The 22,373-nt window shown below is 47.0% G+C and overlaps 2 protein-coding genes across 2 annotated transcripts in view; both read left to right on the top strand.

Moving 5' to 3' along the window:
• Positions 1-9,008, top strand: part of LOC308058047 (uncharacterized protein) — a 52,630-nt gene extending 43,622 nt beyond the window's left edge. The window contains exon 6 of the mRNA XM_080412060.1: positions 6,575-9,008. Coding sequence (XP_080268186.1) covers positions 6,575-6,606 — 32 coding nt within the window. The 3' untranslated portion in view covers positions 6,607-9,008. The remainder of the gene's footprint in view (positions 1-6,574) is intronic.
• A 1,885-nt stretch (positions 9,009-10,893) lies between these two features.
• On the top strand, positions 10,894-22,373 carry LOC308058050 (heat shock factor protein 5-like). Its single transcript, XM_080412063.1, has 6 exons — positions 10,894-11,196; positions 11,695-11,919; positions 12,019-12,212; positions 15,051-15,425; positions 18,659-18,756; positions 19,136-22,373. The coding sequence occupies exons 3-6, from the start codon at positions 12,092-12,094 to the stop codon at positions 19,163-19,165; spliced, it is 624 nt and encodes a 207-aa protein (XP_080268189.1). The 5' UTR covers positions 10,894-11,196; positions 11,695-11,919; positions 12,019-12,091; the 3' UTR covers positions 19,166-22,373.

The raw sequence follows: 22,373 nt of genomic DNA, 5'->3' as shown, positions 1-22,373 counted from the left end.
TCCCCATGCGCTCCTCACCAAGCAGCCCACATCCCTCCCCCAATGCCCTGCAAGGAGCACAAAACCCAGTTTGGCAGAAACCGCCGTGGTGTCGCTGCAGCTGTGCAGAGGACCTTGCTGGCACAGCTCCCTAATGCCACACACTCACCAGTTCAAGGGCAAGACAAGGGACAAAGTACTGGACATGAGTGCTCCTGGGGGTTCTCTCACCCTACTTCTATTTGGGGTGATGTTCATCTGTTGCTCTGCTGCTTCTCTCTAGTTGAAGAGCAGCAATTTGCCCTTCATGGGAACCAATTTACTTCCACACCCAAAACGAATGCTAATTCATACTAATAAATCACATTTTAAAGGAAGCAGTGCCCTCTGCAAAGCCTACCTCGGTGAGATTAAGCTCTTATGTCATTGGGCAGTATGGAGAACTGCCCTAGGCCAACATCATTTTAACCTTCCATACGAATGACGTAAAACCATTTCTCAGTCCCTCCCCAAAGCAACAGATCATTTCACAAGCTCAGGGAGCCAGGGACCGCAGGGCATTTCCTCTCTAGTTTGCTACAGCCACGCTGTTTGAGGATAGGACAGGGCATTAAACTAAATCTAAGCAGCGAACGCAAGATGAGAGAACAGCTGTGCCCAAAGGGATCCTGCGCCTCTGGCCTGGTGCGGAAACGCCAGCTGGCTCAGAGCGACCCCCTCACCTTGCATCACCCACAAATTTACACAAAGAACCCTGCCAAGAGGCAGCAGAGTGCTGGTGCAAAGAATCAGCCTGTCTGTCTGTGTTCCCCTGTAGGACAAGGCCTCAAGGACAGGAGTCCAAGTACTGATAGCCTGATGAATAGGGACTTGTTAGAACTTGCAGGGCACAAGCCCTGGGAACCAAGGAACAAGCTAACTGCAGACCCCTGAGCCGTTACAGCTGAGGAGGCAGCCAGGCGGACAGAGAAACAAGTAGCCAGATAAGGGAACGGATGGCGCCGATATGTAACTTTGTTAATCAAGAAAGCCGCCTAGAAAGAAACCTCCTAATTTGGGAATAGAAATTGTTGCTATGTCAAGGTAAACTAATAAGTTCCTATTGTTCTAACGGTGTGCCTTAAATGTCAACCAATCCCTGTTTTTTACGCTTAAGATTTAACCAATCAGTGTGTAATATGTAGAAGGTAGAAACGTATAATTGTAAGAAAATCACTAATAAACCGACAACTTGCTTGCATCAAGCTGCGTCCCGTCTCTTCATTCGCCGCAAATTGGTGACCCCGACATGATCCGGTGAAGGATCTGATGTGGACGGACTCTGGAATCGCCTATCTGAGCGACATGCAATGGATCCCACAGAACTTTGAATGATCCGCTGAAAGGAAGCGGGAGCCGGCCTGAACACCCTCCGGAGTTGAGAGGTGAGCTGTGGGAAATCCGTAATGGGGAATCAGGCTTCGTCCCCGGAAAGAGACGTATATGAGCTTATGAAAGGTCTCCCTAACAAACATGAGAAAAGTATTTCTGGGCATGACCTTAAAGCAATGCTTAAGTGGGTGCAAGTAAATATGCCTGCAGTGACCGCAACTACAATTTTTATGCGGGAACTTTGGGACGACACAGGGGTGAAATTGTGGGATTCTGCGACAAAAGGCAATACTGAGTCCCACCGTCTGCTCTCTTCATGGAGAGTTATTTTTGAGACTCTGAAAGCACAAAAAGAAAAGGCAGAGGAAGGAGAGGAGGAGGAGTCGCAAGCTCCTATAGCCCTGTCCTTATCAGCCTCTAAATCACAGTGCTCTAAACCCCTGGGTGTCAATGCAGTGGGGTATCCGCCAGAAGAAGACCCCTTTGACCCGGGACCAGTAGAGCCTGAACAAGAACCTGATTTATACCCTCCTCATCTACGTGATGTGTGGGCAAAAATAAAGAAACAAGCCTTAAAGGAGGGGGATCTAGAAATGGCTAAAACTACAGTTGCTCCGGTCTTGTATTCTCAGGGTCGGGCAGGGGGAGCACGATGGGAGGCTCTTTCTTTTTCGGTTGTTAAAGAACTGCGCCGCACGGTTACGGAACGTGGTATTTCTTCTCCCTGTTTTATAAGTCTGTTATCTTCTGTGTTTGATGCTTATGTCATGACTCCTCATGATTTGAAATCTTTAGCACGATTGCTGCTAACCCCGACTCAGTACACGTTATGGGAGTCGCACTGGAGAGGGGGACTGCAAGCACTCCTGCTCACGTACGTTAACCATAATGATGCTGCATCAGCTGCGCTGACAATAGAGCATCTTACGGGCACCGGTGCACGTGCTGATCCGGTAGCGCCGGCTCAACACTGCCCCCGTGCGGCTCTCGAGGCAATTAGAGAAGAGGCGAAAAAGGCTTTTTTCCAGGTCTCTGACGTACAAAAGCCACAAAAAGCCTTTACTAACATCACTCAGGAGTCTCGAGAACCTTATATGCAGTTTATTGATAGACTAAAACAGGCTTTGGAACGCCAAGTAGATAATGCGGAAGCTCGGGATATATTGTTAACAAAACTAGCTGTTGAAAATGCTAATGTTGATTGTAAAAGGCTACTGAAGTCTCTTCCCAACCCGAACCCCGCTCTGGTGGAAATGGTGGAAGCATGTAACCGAATCGGTACGGTTGACCACAAGTTTGAAGCTATGGCTGCTGCTTTTGCAGCGATGCGTGGTGTGGGGAATTGCTATGGTTGTGGTAAGCCTGGTCATCTAAAGAGAAATTGTCTTGTGAGGGCTGCGGGGAATAAACAACAACCTCCTGGTCCTGGAGTTTGTCCGATATGTCGGAAAGGGTGTGATTATGCTAATCGATGTCGATCTAAGTATGACTTCCAGGGACAACTGATACAGGGAAACCGACCGTGGAGCGCGGGGCAGCTAATCACTAATAAACTGACAACTTGCTTTCATCAAGCTGCATCCCATCTCTTCATTCGCCGCACTGACCAACTTTTTGTTTGGCTTCAACCACCGCTGGAAACCTGAGTGATTTCCCTCCCATTATGAAGGCAAGATCCATGGTGGATGGAGATCCAGAATCATTCATGCTGGAAGGGACCTCAGGAGGTGTCCAGGCCTACATGCTGCTCAGAGAGCGATCAGTTATGGGGTTGAAGCAAGTAGCTCAGGCTTTCCTTCAAGTGGGGCTTGAAAAGCTCCAAGGATGGACATGTCACAAGCTCTGTGGGACATCTGCTCCACTGCTTGACTGTCTTCATGGGGAAGGACATTGTCTTCCCTTGCTTCAGCTGATGCCCATTGGCCCTCACAGTCCCATCAAGCACAACAGGCAAGAACCTGGCTGCCTTTTCCTGCTGATATGGCCCAAGAAGATATGGGAAGGCTGTTATTAGGTGTCCCCAAAGCCCCCTCTTCTCCTGGCTTTGCACCTTTCGAACAAATAAGGCCCACGGCATCCTGGGCTGCATTAGGAAGAGCACTGCCCAAGGGTTGGTAGAGGTGATCTTTCCTCTCTACTCAGCCCTGCTACAATTTGTCTTGCTGACTTGCCCTTGATTTCTACTTTACCAACGTCACCCATACTTGACTCAAACGTGCCATCCACATTTTCACCACTCCTGCCTTGTCTTTTTGTTCAAAACAAGTCCAGGAGAGCTCTTGCACTATGTTGGTCAGGGATCTTCTTCCACCTTCCCTTCAACAAAGGCCTTCAAGTAAAGGTCCCTTTCTCTAGTGCTCTAAAGGAGATATTGCTCTCCTTCTAACCTTCATGAGGTGCTTGAGAGAATCTGAGCAGAAGACCTTTGTACATGGAGGAGTTAGTGATGAGTGTCACAGAAAATCTGAGCAGGCCTGTGCTGTGCTCCACGTACCTCTTGGCCTTCAGGCTGGGCTGTGCTGAGTGTGTCCCTGGGTTGCAGAACAAGCCATACTGGAAGAAGAAATCTGCAGGAAGCTGCTGGTGAATGGCCAACCGCACGCCCTTACCTTTGTCTGGGACTGCAGTTACCAACTCCCAAGTGAACATCTCCTCTTAGAACACGAGAAGTGATGACTAGAATGGGTTTCCCTGGCAGAAAGCACTTCAAGAGCTGACAGGAGCGGTGTGGGATAACCCTTCTGCAGGCAGGATCTGCACCACTTGCTGCACCACCCTCCCAACGCTGGAAACTCCGTGTTCCCGGCCTCGGAAGGGACGGCATACAGCTGACACGGTTGTCTCTGTGTGTAGAGAGTTTGCTCTAACCAAGGCCATTTGAAATGACACTTTGTCTCAGAGTCCAAGTGCCTTTCTTACTGCAGCCATAACCAGCTGGGCTGCTGATGGCCCATCCCCCAAGGGAACTGGACACTCCAGGGACCTCAAACTTGCCTTCATGGCCACGTGCCTCCAAGTGGCCTATGAGCTTCTCAGATGTAATGGGTGTCACAATGATAGCCCAGATCATCAGCCTGCGTGTGGCCTCGGTTACTCCTTGGTTAGCGGCTCCTGAATGGGAGAAGGCAGTGACAAAGAGACGCGCAGCAATGGAAGAGATGGCCAAGGACCCTGCAGGTGCCATGAAGGCTCTGCAGGAAGAAGTGTGAGAAATAGCCCCTATAGCTTTTCAAAATGGAATGGCATTAGATATGAAGCTGGCGGCTGAAGGCAGAGTCTGTGCTGTTGTTGATACCAGTTGTTGTGTATATGTAGATCAAAGTGGGAGAATTTCTACAGATATATGTGTTAAAAAAAATAAAAGAACACATCCCAATATTGCTCATGAGTTCCAGAAATTTCACGCCTTCTATGAAATTGAAGACATTTGGAATACGCTGACGTCCTGGTTTCCTGGTTTACAGCTCTGGGTTAAGAAGTTCATCTCTAGATGCCTTTCTCCTCTTTCTCTGTGATCACTCCAATCCATTTTACCTATGTAGCTTCTGCTTTAAGGTTCAGAGAGGAAAAGTTGGACTGTCTTTCAGTAGTGTCTGTAATTTTCCCTATGGGCAACTCTTCAGTTGTGGCAATAGACTTCATGGGGATCTGCACGAACTAGCAATAATACAGCTGAGAAATGTATTTTTTATTTATTAATTTCTATCCCAGTCCCCTCACCACCACCACCATCCACCATTCACCATTAGCAATCCCTCTTTTAGTTCTGGTTACACCCCATACTCTAAGGAAATCAGGCAATATTTACTGCCAAGAATTTGCTACATTCAGCTCTAATAGTGAGGCTGGAGAGTTGAGGAGCAAGGCTGTCCACACAGTGTTTAGCTCCAGGGACTGATTTTCCTACCTGTCCGCACCTCCTCAGGAGACACTCTGCATCAATAGCAATTGGGAAAGCCTTCTATCATTTCTCCAAAGTGCTCATTACCTGCCTTTCCCTTTCACTGTACGGCTGAAACTTATCTCATTAAGTGTAGGAGCCAAACTTGAAGACCAGATGTCCCTGATGGAGGAGACAGGGCTTGTCAGGGCATTCTTCCTCGGCATGAGCCCAGGGTGTCTGTGGTGCTGTGGACTTCAGGTATTCAGAGGAGACTCAAGAAACCTCTCAAGAACACCAAGTCAGGAGCAAAGCCCACAGTCCCTGGAAGCGTTAACAGGCCCCGCTGAGGGCCATGGCTGAGAAAGCCTCCCCATGGCCTTGTTAGAGCCCATCCTTGGAGGCTGTGAGTGCAGGTAGGCAAAGGCGCTGTGCAGGCAGCTCTGCTGCTGAGCAAAGCCTTGGCTTGCTTGATGAAGCAGAAAGGCCAAGCCGTGACCTTCAGCCTGTGGGAAGGTCGGTGCTGTCCCTCACACAGGGCTCAGGGCTCTTCCTGGGGACCATGGAAGGTGGGCATCCAATGCCGAATGGGATTGCTGTGGGAGATGGTGTTGAAGGCTTCCCTAATATCCAGGTAGACAGCACCCACATTGTTTCCCTCACCCACTAGACAGGTCACCTTGTCACAGCAGGAGATCAGGTTCATCAAGCAGGACCCGCCTTTCATAAACCCATCATGGCTGGTCCTGACATCCTGGTTTTCCTTTGCCTCCTGTGTGATGGCGCTCAGGACGATCTGCTACACAACGTTCCCTGGCGCTAAGATCAGGTTGACAGGCCTGTAGTTACTCAGATCCTCCTTCTTACACTTCTTGTAGGTAGGCACCACTCTGAAAAACCTTCAGTGTTCTGGGACCTCTCAGTTAGACAGGACTTTTGATAGTCATCGCTGTGGTGAAACAGTTGAGGAAAAAAGCAATGATTTTCACAGTATTCCTGTATCATGAGATTTCCTTAGCCAAGAACACTTTCCAAAGCACTTTGTCCTTCCTGGATATAAGGTTCACCTGCACCACAGGTCTTCTGTGGCTGCAGAGAATTCACTGGTAGCAATGCCCTCTGCTGCCAGCATTGCACAGTCCAGCCCTGCATGTCTCTGGTCCCAAGAACAGCATGGATTGCTCTCCTTAAGGGCATCTCATTTCACCTTTACAGTGCCAACTGCCAACCACCCCAACATGATCTGCAGGAAAACTTCTGCTTGTGTGTGACCTTGGGTACCTGTAGAGGTATTTTTAAAGTACCGAGAAGACATGTTGCCATTGTCCGGGTTAGACAACCCAGGCCTGTTAGTTGAAGCTGCAGAGCAACTTTAAATTGTCCTGGGAACAAGCAGTGTGAGAAAGAAAACAAGCTATGCACGGACAAGAAGCCAGGTGCAGAAGTCCTGGGAACCGCGAAATCAGCACGCTCTCATCGGCACACTCTGATCAGGCGCCTGCAGCATGCGCACCGATCAGTGACACAGACACCCACGTGGCCAGAGACTTTTATCCAATCACCTGTGTGTAAAGTCGGGTGGGCGGTCGGTTTAAGTTATAAATATGACCTGTTTGTTTAATAAACTGAGCACGACATGTAGCCATATTGATGTGATTGTCGTGACTTGGCCGACTCTCCACGGGGGACCCTCTTTGTCTTCCCACTGAAAAAACGCCCCAGTTACTTGTAATATTATTTAAATGCAGTCATTTTAGTACTGGGGAACACTGCAACAGACTGACAGCATGATAGTCTTAACAGTCCTATCTTGTAGAAATCTTTCTAATTTCTCAGAATGTATTTGGCAGTATTTCTTAGTGTAATAATATCATCTTCAACCTCAGCTTTTAAAAAGGTTTTGGGGAAAAAAAAAAAACACACCTGCAACAAAAATAGAAAATTCCAACATGTTTTATGGCAACAGTTTTAAATGAAACTGTTTCAGCATTAAAATTCCATTAGAAGTGGGACAAAACCTCCCAGCATAAAGACAATTATCTAGAGATTCAATTACTGAAACTGCTTGCAATCAGCTTACTTCAGTGGAATATTCTTTTTTCAAGCTTACAAGAAAAAAACATTCTTGAAATGAATCAGAAGTCAACACCAAAGTTTCTCTACATGACAAAGCAATAAGGCAATTTAATATGGTATTAACACATGAAACAGAGGTTAACTATGCTTTTCAAAGATCACTTAAAACAGAACTGAGAAAAATGGGCTGATGATATGTTCTTAGGCTTATGTTCTAAAATTGTCATGTTCCATAGTTTCAGATGAGTCAGCTGAGTAGGAAAGTTGGTTGTCTGGTACTATGCTCGTGCTTCCAGACCTAATCCCATCCATAATTAAAAATAGAGATTATTTGCCAAAATTTGTCAAATCTGAAAACAGTTTTGAGTTTTGTCTTATCTGACTTATTAGCAAAAGCATCTAGGTCCTTCTTTCCTTCCTAATTAAGATGACATGGATAGAAATATTCAATGTTCACTTATGTTGATTCAGAACAAATTAAAATGTAGTAGTATGAGACTCTGCCTTAGCTGTGTTACAAGAGGTCTGGAGCTCAAAGATTTGTACTGCTATACATCAATAAGAAAATAATATCCATCCTTCTGTACTAGCTGATTATTTCTTTAACTAGAAAAAAAAAAGTAAGAAAAATCACTTTTCTTCCAAAATGTTAATTCTCTAGGGAATGTTTTTCAACTGTTCTTTGTTACCTTCCTAACAAAACTGAAACTAATTACAGCAACACTTCTTACCACTCACAGATCTAACATGCATATAATCATGGTAAGAACAGTTATTTTCCAGCTTTATAGTATATATGTACATTCCTCTTATGCATTTAGAGGTGGACTTTTTCAGCCCAGGAAGGGTGACTGTACGTAGCGTGTCTGGCCTTCTGCAAATTACAGGCTTGATAATGTAAACTGGTCACTTCCTCAACTAACTGGTAGCTGAACAAAAGCACACATTGATTTAAATTTTCCAGGTGATGAAAAATTCTCCACTTAACCTGGTAAAACCTTCCAGGGATTAAGTGCTGCCTTTACTAACAGTAGTATGTCCTTGGATGGTAGTCAGGGTCAGCACACTGCATGGAAATGCAGCTGTCCTTGCCCTGACATACAGTAGACAAGCTAACAATAACATTTTTGTTCAGCTCTGCAGAATCAGTTTGCAAAATGTGTAATTTAGATCGTTCAGTTGGTAGGGGTTTTTACTATATATATATGTATAAGCAAGGGAAACATAGAAAACTAGGAGGTTATTACAAAAGGTGGGAATGGAGATTAAGCACTGGCAGGAGAAGAGGATTATGAATTTCTGGCAAAGGCCCACCTTCTCGTGTGTAAAATAGGCACATCTCTGGTGTCCCGCAGCAGGGAAGGAGGAAGAAAGCTAGCTGCAGAGAAAGGCACAGCTGTGAGAGAGGCAGACACCAGGGAGTAACTGCCATGGTACATGGCAAATAGGGGCGTGCGGGCTAACAGCAATTTGAGTTCACATGGGTGAAAAAGAAGGAAAGCACTGAGTCCATAACACAAATTAGTAATAAGCTATTTATTCTTGCAGCTCCCATCACCTTTGGCTAATAACAATCTTTGACAGCAAAGTAACGATTAAAGTCCTCAGGACCAAATTTAACCCACTGACCATGAAGTGGCAAATGAATCCGCTCTTGTGGCTGAAGTCAAGAATGGCCAGTGGTACCAAAGGGACCGATGTTTCTGTGCATTAGTTCTAGGGAATCATGCTCTGCATTTCAGTGATGGACTACGTATTGCTGGCTCTGCCCTGATTTACGGATGATACACTAAAAACCTCACCTATCCCACCATCAGGTAGTCATGGTCTTCTGGCACTCTCGCTGCACAGGGGGAGAGAAACCCAAATTCATTTCACTGAAGTAATGCAAAAGACAACCTCAGGAATGCCGAGAAGAATTTTTTGTGAAGTGGACATCTTTCTGGATTTTTCAGATTTGCATTCAGTATGCTTTACTTAAGTTTTAGCTGTTTACACTGAGCAACATAATTCTTAATAAATTATTACCGAGGGGGAAAAAAATGCAAAGCCTCTTGGGAAGACGACAGCATGAGCTTACTAGAATCGCAGGCCATTAATTCCTTGGGTAAAGCAACATCCTGCTGTGGTGCTGGATTTAGCTTTGATGACAACATTGACAACATTTCTGTTTCTGGTTTAATTTGAAGTGTGAAACTCTGTTAGCAACCCCGCCCAAACATCATTTTCCTCACTTCAGCTATGCGGAAGAGCAGAGGGATATTACTTTCAGTTTAAAAATAGGAACAGTTTCCCATCAGTTTATTCAATTTTGCCCCCTTTCTGGAACTTACTGCGCTTTTGCTTGCCTTGGTGGTTAGGGGCTGTGCTGTAAACCAAAGCAATAAGGACGACTTTAGTTAAAGAAGAGGTTTGGGTTTGTACCTTCTTGCTAAGAAATCTTACGACAACTCCAAGATAATGTATTTGAGGTCACGAAACACACGGATGCTCAGTCTTCTCACTACTGTCTTGCTTTGAGGGCAGCCAAGACAGAGGAATGTCATTTTCTTCCGCCGCTGCTGGTGACCTGTGGGCAAGATGCAAGCAGAGAGAGAGATCACCGCACTCTTCCTTCCCCAGCTCCCTGCTCTTCTTTGCCTGTTGGTTCATAGCAGATTCCTGTTCTGCAGCGGTAAGGATGGTTCTGCTGGTTCCTGCAGTCTGCCTGCAGCCACAGCTGACAGCACAAGGCTGAGGAGAGGGCAGATCTGCACCAGTGCAGCTCAGGCACCGCCTCAGAGCTGTGCCAGCGCACAGTGCAAGCACTCGCAGTGACAAAGGTGCCACTTAAGAGTTCTGGTCTTTGTGAATATAGCTAATCTTGTTCTTTTTATTCTTTCCTCTCTTTTTTCTTCACATACACGCACACCCCCACACCCTCCCTTAGCCAAGGAACATTGTGGTACCCAAAACATCCTGTGGCAATTAGTTCCCCGGTTTCCCTGTGATTAAGTACCTGATTTGATTTCTCCTATTTGAAAACCTCCATTAGCCGTGCTTGCCTCCTTTACACTAACTACAACTTCACTACCTATCTTTTTATACAATAACCGCCCCTCTGAAGATTCCTTCTTCAGCATTTCCTTCCGCTGAAGCTAGTTCTTATACTCGCTGCTGATTTTCGCTGCCCCATTTTAACCCCACCTGATCTGTTCTGGTGTGGGGATCAGAACTGCACAGGTCTCGGGGGGTTTAGGGCAAATGTGACACAATTCCCGATTCGTTCCGCGTTCCTCTGCGCTCCTGATAAATTTGCTTTTCCTTTTGTGAACTGCCAGCGGTTTTTAAGCCGACACTTTGCAACACCTGCTCTGCCGGCAGCATTCCTCCCGGCGGGGTAAGCACCAGCCCGGTGCACCCCCGGCACACGGAGCAGCTCCCCAGCCCCGCGCTGCCCGCGTCCCCCTCTGTCCCCCCGGTCCCGTCCGTCCCCGCCGCCCGCACCCCGCGGCAGCCGCGGCAGCCCGGGCAGGTCCGGCTGCTCAGCAGAACCCGCCCCCGCCCCGCCCCGCCCTTCCCGAGATCGCCCCTCCCTGGGATTGATGTGTCACGTGGTCCTGCGGTCCCGCCCCTTTTCCCGCGCGCGGTCCCGGGGCGGCGGGCAGCCATGGCGGGGCGCGGGGCTGCGGGACGCGTGCTCCCTGCTCTGCCCCGCCTGCAGCCGCCTTCCACGGCCCGGCGCCCACCCGCGCCGTGGTTCAAGGACCTCCAGGCTGCCGCCGGGACGGCTGCGGGCTGGCGGCGGGGCCGCCCCGAGCGGCAACTTTCGGCCCCCGGGCCTCAGCCGCCCGGTCGCTCACGGAAGCTACGGGAGATGCTGGTGGCAGCGGAGCTGAGGGGCCGGCGGGGTGAGGGGACCGGCGGGGCGGAGGGGATGGCTGAGGGACATGGTGGGGGTTGAGGGACATGGCCCGGCTGAGGGGACTTGGGGAGCTGAATGGACGGGGGGAGTGAGGGGGGCGGCGGGGCTGAGGGCACCCGGCGAGCTGAGGGGGGCGGCGGGGCTGAGGGCACCCGGCGAGCTGAGGGGGGCGGCGGGGCAGAGGGGGGCGGCGGGGCTGAGGGGGGCGGCGGGGCTGAGGGGGGCGGCGAGCTGAGGGGGGCGGCGGGGCTGAGGGGGGCGGCGAGCTGAGGGGGGCGGCGGGGCTGAGGGCGCCGGCGAGCTGAGGGGGGCGGCGGGGCTGAGGGCGCCGGCGAGCTGAGGGGGGGCGGGGCTGCGGCCGTGCCGTGCCGAGGGACCGGGGCGCTGCGCGGACCAGGGCCGCGGCGGGGCTGAGGGCCGGGGGCCGCGCGCGGCGGGCGTCGCAGCAGCCCGTCCCCGTCAGTGCCGACACCTTCCCCGCCAGACTGTGGCGGCTGGTCAACAGCCCGCGCTGCCGCTCCGTTCGCTGGGTGCCTCCGGCCAGGGGCTGCTCATCAACCAGCCGCTCTTTGGGTGCGAGCTGCTGGGCACCGGGCTGGCCGTCGCCGCGCAGCTGGGTGGCTGTGGGGCAGCGGCAGCCGCCGGTTTCTTCAAGACCAAGAACTTCATCAGCTTCATCCGACAGCTCAATCTCTACGGCTTCTGCAAGGTGGGGATGTTGCTGGGGAGCAGTGTGGTGGGGGCCGGGCCCAGAGGGTGGGCAAGGCAACGGTGGCAACTGCACTGGGTCCCTGCATCACTTCCGCAGCCCCCACTTTTGCCGTGACCGCCACGAACTCCTCGTCCACCTGAAGCGCCTGACGAAAGGCAACAAGGCGAAGATGGCAGCGGGCCTGGATGTGACCAGCCGCCCACCTAACCGCTTCCAGCGCTTGCTTGGCATGCCACTGGCCAGGCAACTGCTGCTTCCGCCCTCGACGCTCAGCAATGCCAACAGGCCTGGTGAGTCGGAGTGGGCCGTGTGGGGCCTTGGTGGGTTTTTGAGAAGCGCTGGGTGGCATGGGTTTTGAAAATCAGCACTCTCCTGAGGGAGAAGGGTTACCTGTCCTTGCCGGTGGCATCTCAGTTCACCTGGTATAGGGAAGCTGTTGTTGTTTATGCAGGTAGATCTGCTGCCAGTAAGCATGAGTAGCATGGTTCACATGTATTTCAGGCTGCCTGTAGACTATAGTACAGTCTCCATTGCGTACTACACTAAGAACACCCTTGCCTGATCTCTGTGGAGCTGGCACAGCTCTACCAGATGAACGTTACTGCTTCTTGCCCGTCGGTAAGGATGCCCATCAGTAGGGGTGCTTAATAAGCTGTCATTAAATGTGTGCGAAACAGTGAGTCATGTGAAGTGATCACTAGAGCATCCTGTTAGTTTTGTGCAAAGGAAGCAAGACCTGGTAGTAAGATTTTTGTCAGTTGTCTCCTGAAAAAGAATTCACAAGCTACGCAGTTTTTAAAATGGATCGCATGAGTAGGTGAGAGCTAATTAGAAAATAATACTGCTGAAAAGCCCTAGAATGTGTTTTCTTTCTTTCTAACGCTCTTTGGGAGGATCTGAGTTTTCCCAAGACAAGTCTGAGCCCTCAGGATTATTCCACACATTTTGTGTCGGCCCAAAAGCTTTGTAGCTGGTGCTGTGTAAGGAAGATGTGAATATCTTGCTCTGCAGTGCTCTTGGGCTGCTCTAACTGTGGGCTGCTGCCAGAAGAGCACTCCTGCTTCCCATTCCCTTGGTGGCGTGTTAACTGTCATCTTCCTTGCAGCTGATACAGCAACGTGTTGGTTCAGCGCAGTGATCGGAGAAGACTTTAACAGCCTTTTTGTGGCTGGCTCTTGGACCCGGGTGATGCACCCCATGGGTGCAGAGCTGTAAGGCGCGGTGTAGGAGGAGCGACAGGACTGTGCGACCAGGAGAAGGGGAGAAGCAGTTGATGGTACTGCTCTCTGCAGCACCGGCTGGCATTTAGAGCAGAGTAGGGTATCACCATACTCTTGGTTACTGTGTCAGGGTAGGAACTGTCATCTAATTCAAGTGGTGTTTTCCGTGATGTGTGTGGAACTGCACGTGCAATACCAAGAAAACAAAATGAAGCATCGGAGAAGGGATGGAACTTATTTCGGTAGGGAGGCTAGGAAGCATTTAAATTAATGATTTGATGTGAACGTTGTTAACGCTAAGATGAGTCATTGCAGACTTCAATGACATGTGGTTTGTCTGATGTAACGCAGACCACTGGTAAAGGAAATTATTAGAAAGAGACGACTTGTTCATTTTTTGTCCTGTTTTGATGGCTGCAGTTTCAGAGTTTTTGCTCTAGGAGTCTCATTTTCTAGAAAGACAGAACAAGGAAAACATTGGGGTTTCTATGCAGTCAAGTTCTGACAGGCTGACAATGCGCTGTTGCGCTCTGTACTGACTATTTAGGGACACGTCTTTGCTGTAAATGTGAGGTAATTTGATAAGAGATACCTTTGTTTGCAAAGCGTCAGTCTGTTCCCAATGTCTTGCAGCATGGAACGCTGTGTTAAACATTCAGGAACAATTCCTGTACAGCAGCGGGAGGTGGGTAACTTGGCATCCTGTGGTGTCTTGTGTATGTGTTAGAACTAGATAATCTTCATGTCCCTATCCAAAGGTGAAATATAAACAAAAGGATTTTCATACCCCTGTTCGTTCTCTCTGTTTATAAATGGTGAAAGTACTGAACAGGAAATAAACAGTCTTATGCATTAAGTCTTAGCAAATCTTCAGGGTCAGCTGGTATTTATTTAGTGATTCTTAATGGTTAAATGTGAACTTGCAGAATAATGACTGTATGTTACTGATTTCTTGAATTAGCTTCCATCAGAGGAGTGCCAGAGGTAAATGTGAGGCTATTTTTTAAAAAAAGTCCTTTTGAGTGAGAATTGGAAACTACAGGTCTGAGAAAGCCTGGCTTCTAGATCAACCCTATTGATGTGAACCATCCTGAAACTTGTAATTCTCCTGGCTAAATGCAATCCTGCAGGGGAGTCACAAATGCAGTAGTTCTTAGAGAAATCAATGAGCACAGGCGTTCGGGGTGTTACTGTCAGTGTTTCAAGAAAGCCACCAAAACAGAAATCGAGCTGTCATGGTATAAAAGCAAATACCATTTCATGAAACAGTAACTGTCTGAGAGATGAAACTGTAAAATAATAGAGAAGAATAAAAGGACTATCTAGGAAATAACAAAATGGCAAAGTCTGGGATATTTTAGTCTGCACCGAACTAGTTGAGCTGACTGAGAAAAAATGGGCTTTGAATTTTTTTTCTTGACCAAATAAATGACTTGTCATAAACTACTTGCAAAGTCCTTTGGAGGATTTTGTCATTGCCCTTCCCTTAGCTGTTTGTGAACTGTCAGTAGTGGAGTTTGGTAAAATCTTGCTTTATGATGTCCCTTTCTTAAAATGTATTGTCTGATTTAACACACAGTACTTTCAAAATTGCTTTTGTTTGGTTTAGTAAGTTACTACACTTTCCGATGTATGGCACATTTCTAAATACGGGTAACTCATTACTGCCAGTTTAAGGAGATTGAATGCTACGCAGACACCTGTGTTGGCGCTTCACTCGTGTGCCACACAGCAGTTACTGCATGCTCGGGTCTAAGAGTACAGTCTCCTTTCTGGGTTAAGTATGCTGGAGCAAAGGTAGTCTTCCCAAATAATGTTGCAGAGCCTTGGCTCCTCATATTGCCTTTCTTTGCCTGTGAAAACTCCTTTCCTTAACACTTGTTTCACTTTAATTTGTACCCACTGCAGGACTGCTGACTGTAGGGCAGTTTCATCAACTTTACGGTCAAGGTGTTTTCCCTCCTTACTCCTACACGGCAACCTCGTGCCGAGCCCCCAGCACTTCACCAGCACAAAGATTAGATCCGACTGCAGTCCCTTCCACTTGGATCCAGCAGGGACCACTTGGGTTGCTGCCAGGGCAAGGGGCTTGCCCAGCTTTTCCAGATAAAGGGGCTGCCTTTCCGGTACTCCAGACGCTTCCAACGGGAGCCACGTACACACTCCAGCCTGTGGCTTCTCTTCCGCCACTTCAGCAAGGGACTCAAAGCGTTGCCGCATCCATTGCAAATTGTAGCAGCTCTGCATCTTCAGTGCCATACTCACAAGCCTGCTATCCAACAGGTATGGAAAAAAATTTCTGCATTTGCTTTTCAAAAATAGATTTTAAAGTGAGACTATTTTTCTATAATACTCTGCCATGTGTATATCTCAAGTGAGAATTGGAAAGTGTCCAGTCTAAAAGGAAGATGGACCTTTAAAGCAAAAGGAGTTTCTGTTTGCTATTTGTGTCCTTCCTCCAGATTTTGTTTGTCCCCTTGTGATTTTCTGGATAGCCTTTCTGTTGAGGTGAAAGGGTGAGGAGAAAAACATTTGTCCAAAATGTCGGTGTGAGGCTAACTTTCATTTTTGTTTTTTCAATTAAGCAAAACTTGGACCATGATATTAAAGCACTGAGACCTTGTTAAGAAGTAGTATCCTAGGCCGTGGTCTCATGTTTTTCCAGGTCAAGGTTTTAAACCTTAAAGATCAGTCAAACGTACTGTGTAGAACAGGGGTCCTCAAACTTTCTAAACAGGGGCTGGTGCGCGGATTAGGTGGCAGGAAGTCATCTGTGGCTGCTTGGTTTCCCCCTCCAACCCCCGGCAGGGTGGTGGTGATGTGGTGGTTCTGTAAATACGGGGGGGCGGATTGAGGACCCTGGGGGGCCATATCTGGCCCACGGGTCGTAGTTTGAGGACTCCTGGTGTAGAATATTTCATTCTGCTCGTACTATTTTTGTATCCAAATTTTTTTTCTTGCTTAGCTTCTTTATGTTGTATTTTTTTATGCACTGAAGACTAGAAAGTACAAAAGTCTTGGCTTCTTTCTTTTTTTGAAATTATTTCTGCCACAATTGTCAGTCTCACTTAATCACTTGATTACAAAATAAATCAGTCTCACTGAAGTGTTTTTATTCTTCAGAAGAGGAGTTGAAGCAAATTACTGTTCTTTTCCTTGCCCTTACCTTGAATTGGAAAAATCACATGATGGGTTATTTTCTGGGGAGTGGTGGTCTATTTGTTGTTGTTTTGTGGTGTTTTTGTTCAGTTTCCCTAAAACTTCTGAAATTCAGAACAGTGACCCTTTCCTTGAACAAACTAAAGCTCAGTTATTATTCTTTCCTTCTGCCTGCTCCTCCTTTGGCAGCTGCACCTTCACAAAGACAGCTATCTATCCCTGTTTAGAAATCCTACACAGTGAAATCATTACATCTTTTGTGCATCTCTTCTGAGACCTCTGCTGAGAACATTTCAGACAATAATCACTAGTTTCCATAACGTCATTTTTGTCAAGGAAGTGTTCTGAGGAGCTGGGCATTTCTTGTAGACACATGTAAATGTTTAAGAGACAGGCAGTTTCTGCCACGTGCTCCTTGCCTTGTGCCCCTTATGCAAAGATTACTGTGGTGGCCAAAGTGTGGAGCCTGCCTTACCAGCTGCTAACTATTAAGTCTTCTCCCAGGAGCAGGTGTCCTGAGAATCACAGAATGGTTTGGGTTGGAAGGGACCTTAAAGATCAGCAAGTTCCCACCCCCCTGCTGTGGGCAGGGACACCTTCTATTAGACCAGGTAGCTCCAAGCCTCATCCAGAATACTTGCTTCATTAAGGTGGGAGGTGGTCCCCGCTTTGTGTTTCTGTTGGTTACAGAGCATAGGCTGAAACTCATCATGATGAGTGGTAGTTGTCTCTATCTCAGCTAAGGCCCCAGCCCTCTTCCGTAGTCAAGGGAAGGAAAGGGGCGTCTCGGGTGCGATTCACATTGCTCGGTTTAGAGTTTGTCTTGGGGTAAGATTACTGGTGTCCTGGAAGTGCCTGTTTTGAAGTACTGCCTGTAGGGGAGCTGAGGGAGACCAGCGCAGATTTAGACATGAATATGTAGATCTCTCTCACTGGATGACGCTCGTTGCTTTAAGTTTAAAGGATAACTTGGCTATGTTGCTCAGGTAGAATCTTCTGGGGTGGGAGGTGGGTGTGAGAATGTGGTGAAAACATACCAAATTTTGCAAGGTGTAATCAAAACTAAAATACAGAAACTTAGGGAATCTGAGGCATTTGAAAACTCCAGTGAATTAATTAGCGTTTCTGAGAGTGTAAGTGACATTTCACTGGAGTATGATAAATCTTTTAATTTTCACTGTCACTTAGGACTGTCTCAGTGGTTTTACTTCTGTGCCTGTGTATCTCTTAATCTCTCCGTTATCCTTTCTTCTGTATATTATAACATACAGCATGCTGAAAGCGTGTTTCTTCATATGTCCACATGAAAAAGTCTGGTTTCCTTCATCATGAGAGCATAGCAGCAAGATTAGTTTGTTTGGAAAGTGATAGTTAACCTTAAGATACATATTTAATAAGTGAGAGAACTGAAGAATGTATGTTCAATCTTATTCTTGACTCTTTTCATTTCACTTTTGAAGTCCCATTAAATGAAATCAAAGTAGAACTTTCTGAAAAGATTTCTTTTTATGTGTATTCAAACTTGTTTGTTAACTTCTGTGACAAAAAGTTTTCCCTGGTTTTTCATTATGATTCTTATTGAAAAGTCAGTAAAATAAAATATGCTCGTCTAAGTCTTTTTTTCCCCACTAGCCTTAGACCAGAATTATTGTAAGGATTTAGTTCTGTTTACTTTCGGCTATCTGCAAAACCTTTGACAGTAGTAGAATCGGGTCAAAGAAATGCGTTGAAGCTTCATTATCTGAAAAATTCATTATAATGAAAAATCAGTCATGGAGACCATGTGAGACATTATTAGTTATTGGTGCCACCTGACAGCACAAGTCCAATTGCGCCTTTTGAATACATCTGTTCCTGTAGGGTTCATTTACAGATGAAAACCTTTCTGGTGAGTGGTAGTTCAGGAGTAGTCATGATATTCTTCGGAATGATACACTCTTGGTTAAGATAATTCATTTTCTTTGTAAGTCTTAAAATTCACATGGTCACAAGTGTGTATGAACACCTAGGCTCAGCTATGTGAATACACTTTTTGTGGTGTATTGTGACAAGAAACTCAAGCAGCCAAATCAGAGAGGTGATATTAAGACACAAAAGACTGATTATGAAGTTTCTGCATGTATGTGTGTGTTTTATCAATTTTACAATATATATTTTTAATATATCTATACATATCTTAAAATAAGTATTTTTAAGATTAAGAAATTGGTCTTAAAATCACTTGGAAGGTAACAATAAATTTCTGGAATTTCACTTACTGTGTGATTATTGAAATGTTTAATCAAAGTAAGCTATAGAACTCTGCACACCAGACACAGGTTCCGGCAGTCTGATAGCTGTGTTTTGAATTCTTGCAGCCACACCACAGAGCTGTTCAGCAGCAGCCCACACAGATCCTCTGGCTGGCTGTGCTGGTCCTACTGCTTCAGCGTGCACCCACGACAGCTTTGTCCAGGTGAGCGTAGCCTACTGAAAGGAGGTGAAAGCGAAGGAGACTGTATGAATGAACTGCAGGTTTATACACTTGTGAAATTCAGGATAAAAATTTGAAAATTGATCTGCTTGATAAAGTGAAAGTGATGTGGTTTACAAATACCTATTTCAAAGAACCACTGAATGTTAAACGGGTAGTTTTGTAATTCAGGTTAGGTTTCAGGGTAGCAGCATAGCGGGTGTCCTCATCAGTGGAGTGTTTTTTTGCTTGACTTCACCAGAATCACTTTTAGTTAATGAGCCTGCATTTGTCTTGGAAGAATGTTCTTGCCTGGACAAAAAGAGATTCTTTAATATTATGAAAATAGTGAGAAGCAGCTCCACTTCTTTGTCCCGGACAGCTTCCTGCAGTCCTGAGTTTCATTTGTTGAACGAGAAAAACTAAGGTGACTTTTTGGAATGGGCCCCACCTCAGAGATCTCTTATTAAAGATAACTCCAGTACTTCCTGTAAATGCGTTATGTAATTCTAGTGGAAACTGCACCTTATTTGGAGGGCCTGGCTTATCAGGTATCGGAAGATCTGAAGGAAGAATGCAAGGGCTTCCTTTTCTATTACAGCATAACGCATATACTTTTTTCCCCCCTCCCAGAGGACAAGCGTAGCAAGTTATGCTTATGTGTGTTGAAAAAGGGTTGACCTACCCAAGCTTGATCATCCAGTTTCCTGTCTTGCAAATTTCAACCTTTGTCTTCTATTCATGAGGTTTTTTTTTAAAAAATAAGCTTATCCAAGATGGGCAGGTTATGGCCAGGGTAACACGTTAGTGTAAGGCTATAAATAGCCAACAGCCAGTCATGCCGTCGATATTGTAGTATTTATTTTTCGCACAGTGCATCTTTGTCCTCTCACTTTGATCGTGAGCTGCTTTTTTCATCCAGGACGTGAGGATCCATCTGAGCGATGGGAAGTCACAATGAAATAGCTTATCTCGGAAGGCCGAGATCAATGGGATAGTAAACCATTCCAAAGGAGTTGTCAAAGGTGGTGTTGTGGCTAGATTGAAGGATAATATACAGTGTCCAAAGGGTCTAGTAAAAATCAGTTGTTTGGAGAAGCAAGTCCGTGGGCAGTGTGTGGAGTCAGAAGAGCTTTAGGCCACTTGCTAGTGGTTGCTTTGTTTCCTGGAAACCCCCAGCAAAAAGCTGCCGAGCATCTGGGCAGACTGCGGGAAGGCGATCCTCTGCGTGAGAAGGCCAAAGGCGAGCAGTGCCCTGTATCAGTTCCACCAGGTCAGTAACCAGCTGTCTCTGAGCAGGGTAACACAGCTATCGTACCGCGTGGATCAACGGGACTTCTAGAGATTTCTGAGTCTTCGCATAGCATAAGTCATTTCTCCTGGAACGTGGTGACAGGCTGTGCAGGTGGTACAGAAGACAGCAGTTTGCCTGCGGTTCTTGCTGAGCTGTGGGGAATAATCAGTTTGCCTTTTGTGTGTTCTGGGGCATATACTTCCCCAAACTTCTGCTGGGGGATGGGGCAAGCTGCAGTATTGAGCATCCTGCCCTGCCGGTGTATCGATCATCCATCAGTAACCACTTGCACAAATCCTCAAAAGCGGTAAAATTCATCAGCTCTGGCTGACTAAGCATTTTTATTGTTCTTCACAAAAAATAGAACTATTGCATGGTATATTTCCTATCGTTCCACTCAATACCTTCCACCAGTTGCAGGAATTCAGTGCAATGCTGTTGAAGCGTGGTTTGCGGGGTGTTTTAGGCTGTTTGGTCCCGCTGTGTGCTGCTAGATAGGAGTGGCAAAGCCTATACGAAACTGCTGGACCAGTCCCGAAGACAGTGAACCGTATTGGCGCGCTAGTAGTCAGCAAGCTGGTTACCAGCCCCGTTTCTGTTGGATCCAGATGGTGCTTTGTGGTCTCAGAAAGAAAAGCTGGCACTCTTGGACAAGGAAGCTTAAACCTTGTGCTGTTCCTTACTGGGTCTTGCAGAGAGCATCACTTTTTAAGTTTAGGAGAGATTAAGACAGGTGGAGTTTCTGGGTCTTGGAGGCCAGCTGCTGGGCTTGTACAGTACGCACCTGAGCTGCTGAAAGTGTTAGGTGACCCTGACTGGAACACGGGCAGACAAGGCCTGTAACTAACTGGTTGGTTGGCTGCAGTTTGCTCTCCAGAAAAAGCTACAGAGAATTACTGCATGGAATGGCAAGGGGACATAGGTGGTTATACCCAGACATGGTGGCTGATGATGGTGTATCTCACCAGGTTTCTGAAATCGGGGTTTCAGAGGTTTGTATTACACTCTCATCACAGTTGGTTACAAAACAGGGAGCTCGGGTACAACTTCTTGCCCATTTTTCATTTGGGATCTCTTAAGTGGGGTTTGGATTAGTGTGATGAATCAGTATCCTTGGGTAGGAATGAGTCTTTTGAGAGGCCTCCTGCTATCTTCTGCAACAGCAGTGCTGGCAGCTCACAACCATTAGCTCAATACTTCCCCGCTGCTTTATCATAGATGTGAACTGAGGCTACATGTTGGATTTCAGGGATTATTTTTTTTTTCCTGCCCTCACCTCATTTTGTTTTGTTTTGTTTTTTTTTTATAATAGCAGCCCTGCTGTTTGATTATTGCTATTACCATGGTTATTAAGCTGTCAGTATTTCCTTGTGGAACTGAAGCAAGAGGTAACAGGAAATGGAGGAAATGAATGTGCAAGAAAAAAGAAGAAAAACTTTCTGACCTTAAAAGCAAACTACTTAGGACTGCTTTTATTTGTAATAAGGAATGATAATCAGCCATGTTATTTCAAAAAGAAATCAAGTCTGAACTAATTCCGATTTCCCAAGCGCTCAAGCCAGATTTGTGTAGTACTAGCAGTCCCTGAAAGTCCCATGTAACTCTGTTAAACATTCAGGAACAATTCCTGCACAGCTTCACTTCACCCGCTTCAGCACTTCCTGGACCATGGTCTCAGCCATCTCTTGAAGCTCCTGGTCTTCTGCCACCATAGTTCAGCAGCCTAGGCGGTGTGCTCTTAGATGCTTTTTGTCCGGCAGGCTTGGAATGCTAAAATGGGGAACAGCTGATGAGTCAGTGTGTTCCTTCACCTCGATTTGCTTTCCTCTTCCTCCCAAGACCCACGTCCAGACAAGTCCCTAGCAGTCAAGCTTGAAAAAATCTGGTTTCTCTGTACGCCACCTGGCACACGCAGGTTTTGAGAGCACAGAAGGAAACGATCCTTTTCCTTGCATGACCTGGCTGTAAGCTGCCAGCCCAAGGAAGTGTTCTTGGGACAGGAGGCGCTCTGAAAGTCCACCGCAGGCTGCCAGCCTCACACAAAGTGGGGAAGAAGTCACGAGTCGAGAACAGAGCCTGGCGGCAGCCCAAAGTTGTCCTCTCCCATCAAATGCTCTTTTGCAGCTTGACAGCTTGACTGTCATGGCAGAAGGAGCCGAAGCCTTCACCCTGGCACAGATACCACCCCACACTATGCAGAAACGCTTCCAGAGAGGCTCTTGCAGGGCATGGAGCCAGGCAGCTTTTAACGGGCACCCTGCTAAGGAGAACCAGGCAACAGCAGGCTCTCCACTAAGCCGATCAAAGACCTCCTTGAAGAGAAAAC

Source organism: Falco punctatus, assembly GCF_963210335.1.
Source record: "Falco punctatus genome assembly, contig: scaffold_23, whole genome shotgun sequence".
NCBI lineage: Eukaryota > Metazoa > Chordata > Aves > Falconiformes > Falconidae > Falco > Falco punctatus.
This window is presented reverse-complemented; position numbering and strand designations above follow the sequence as displayed.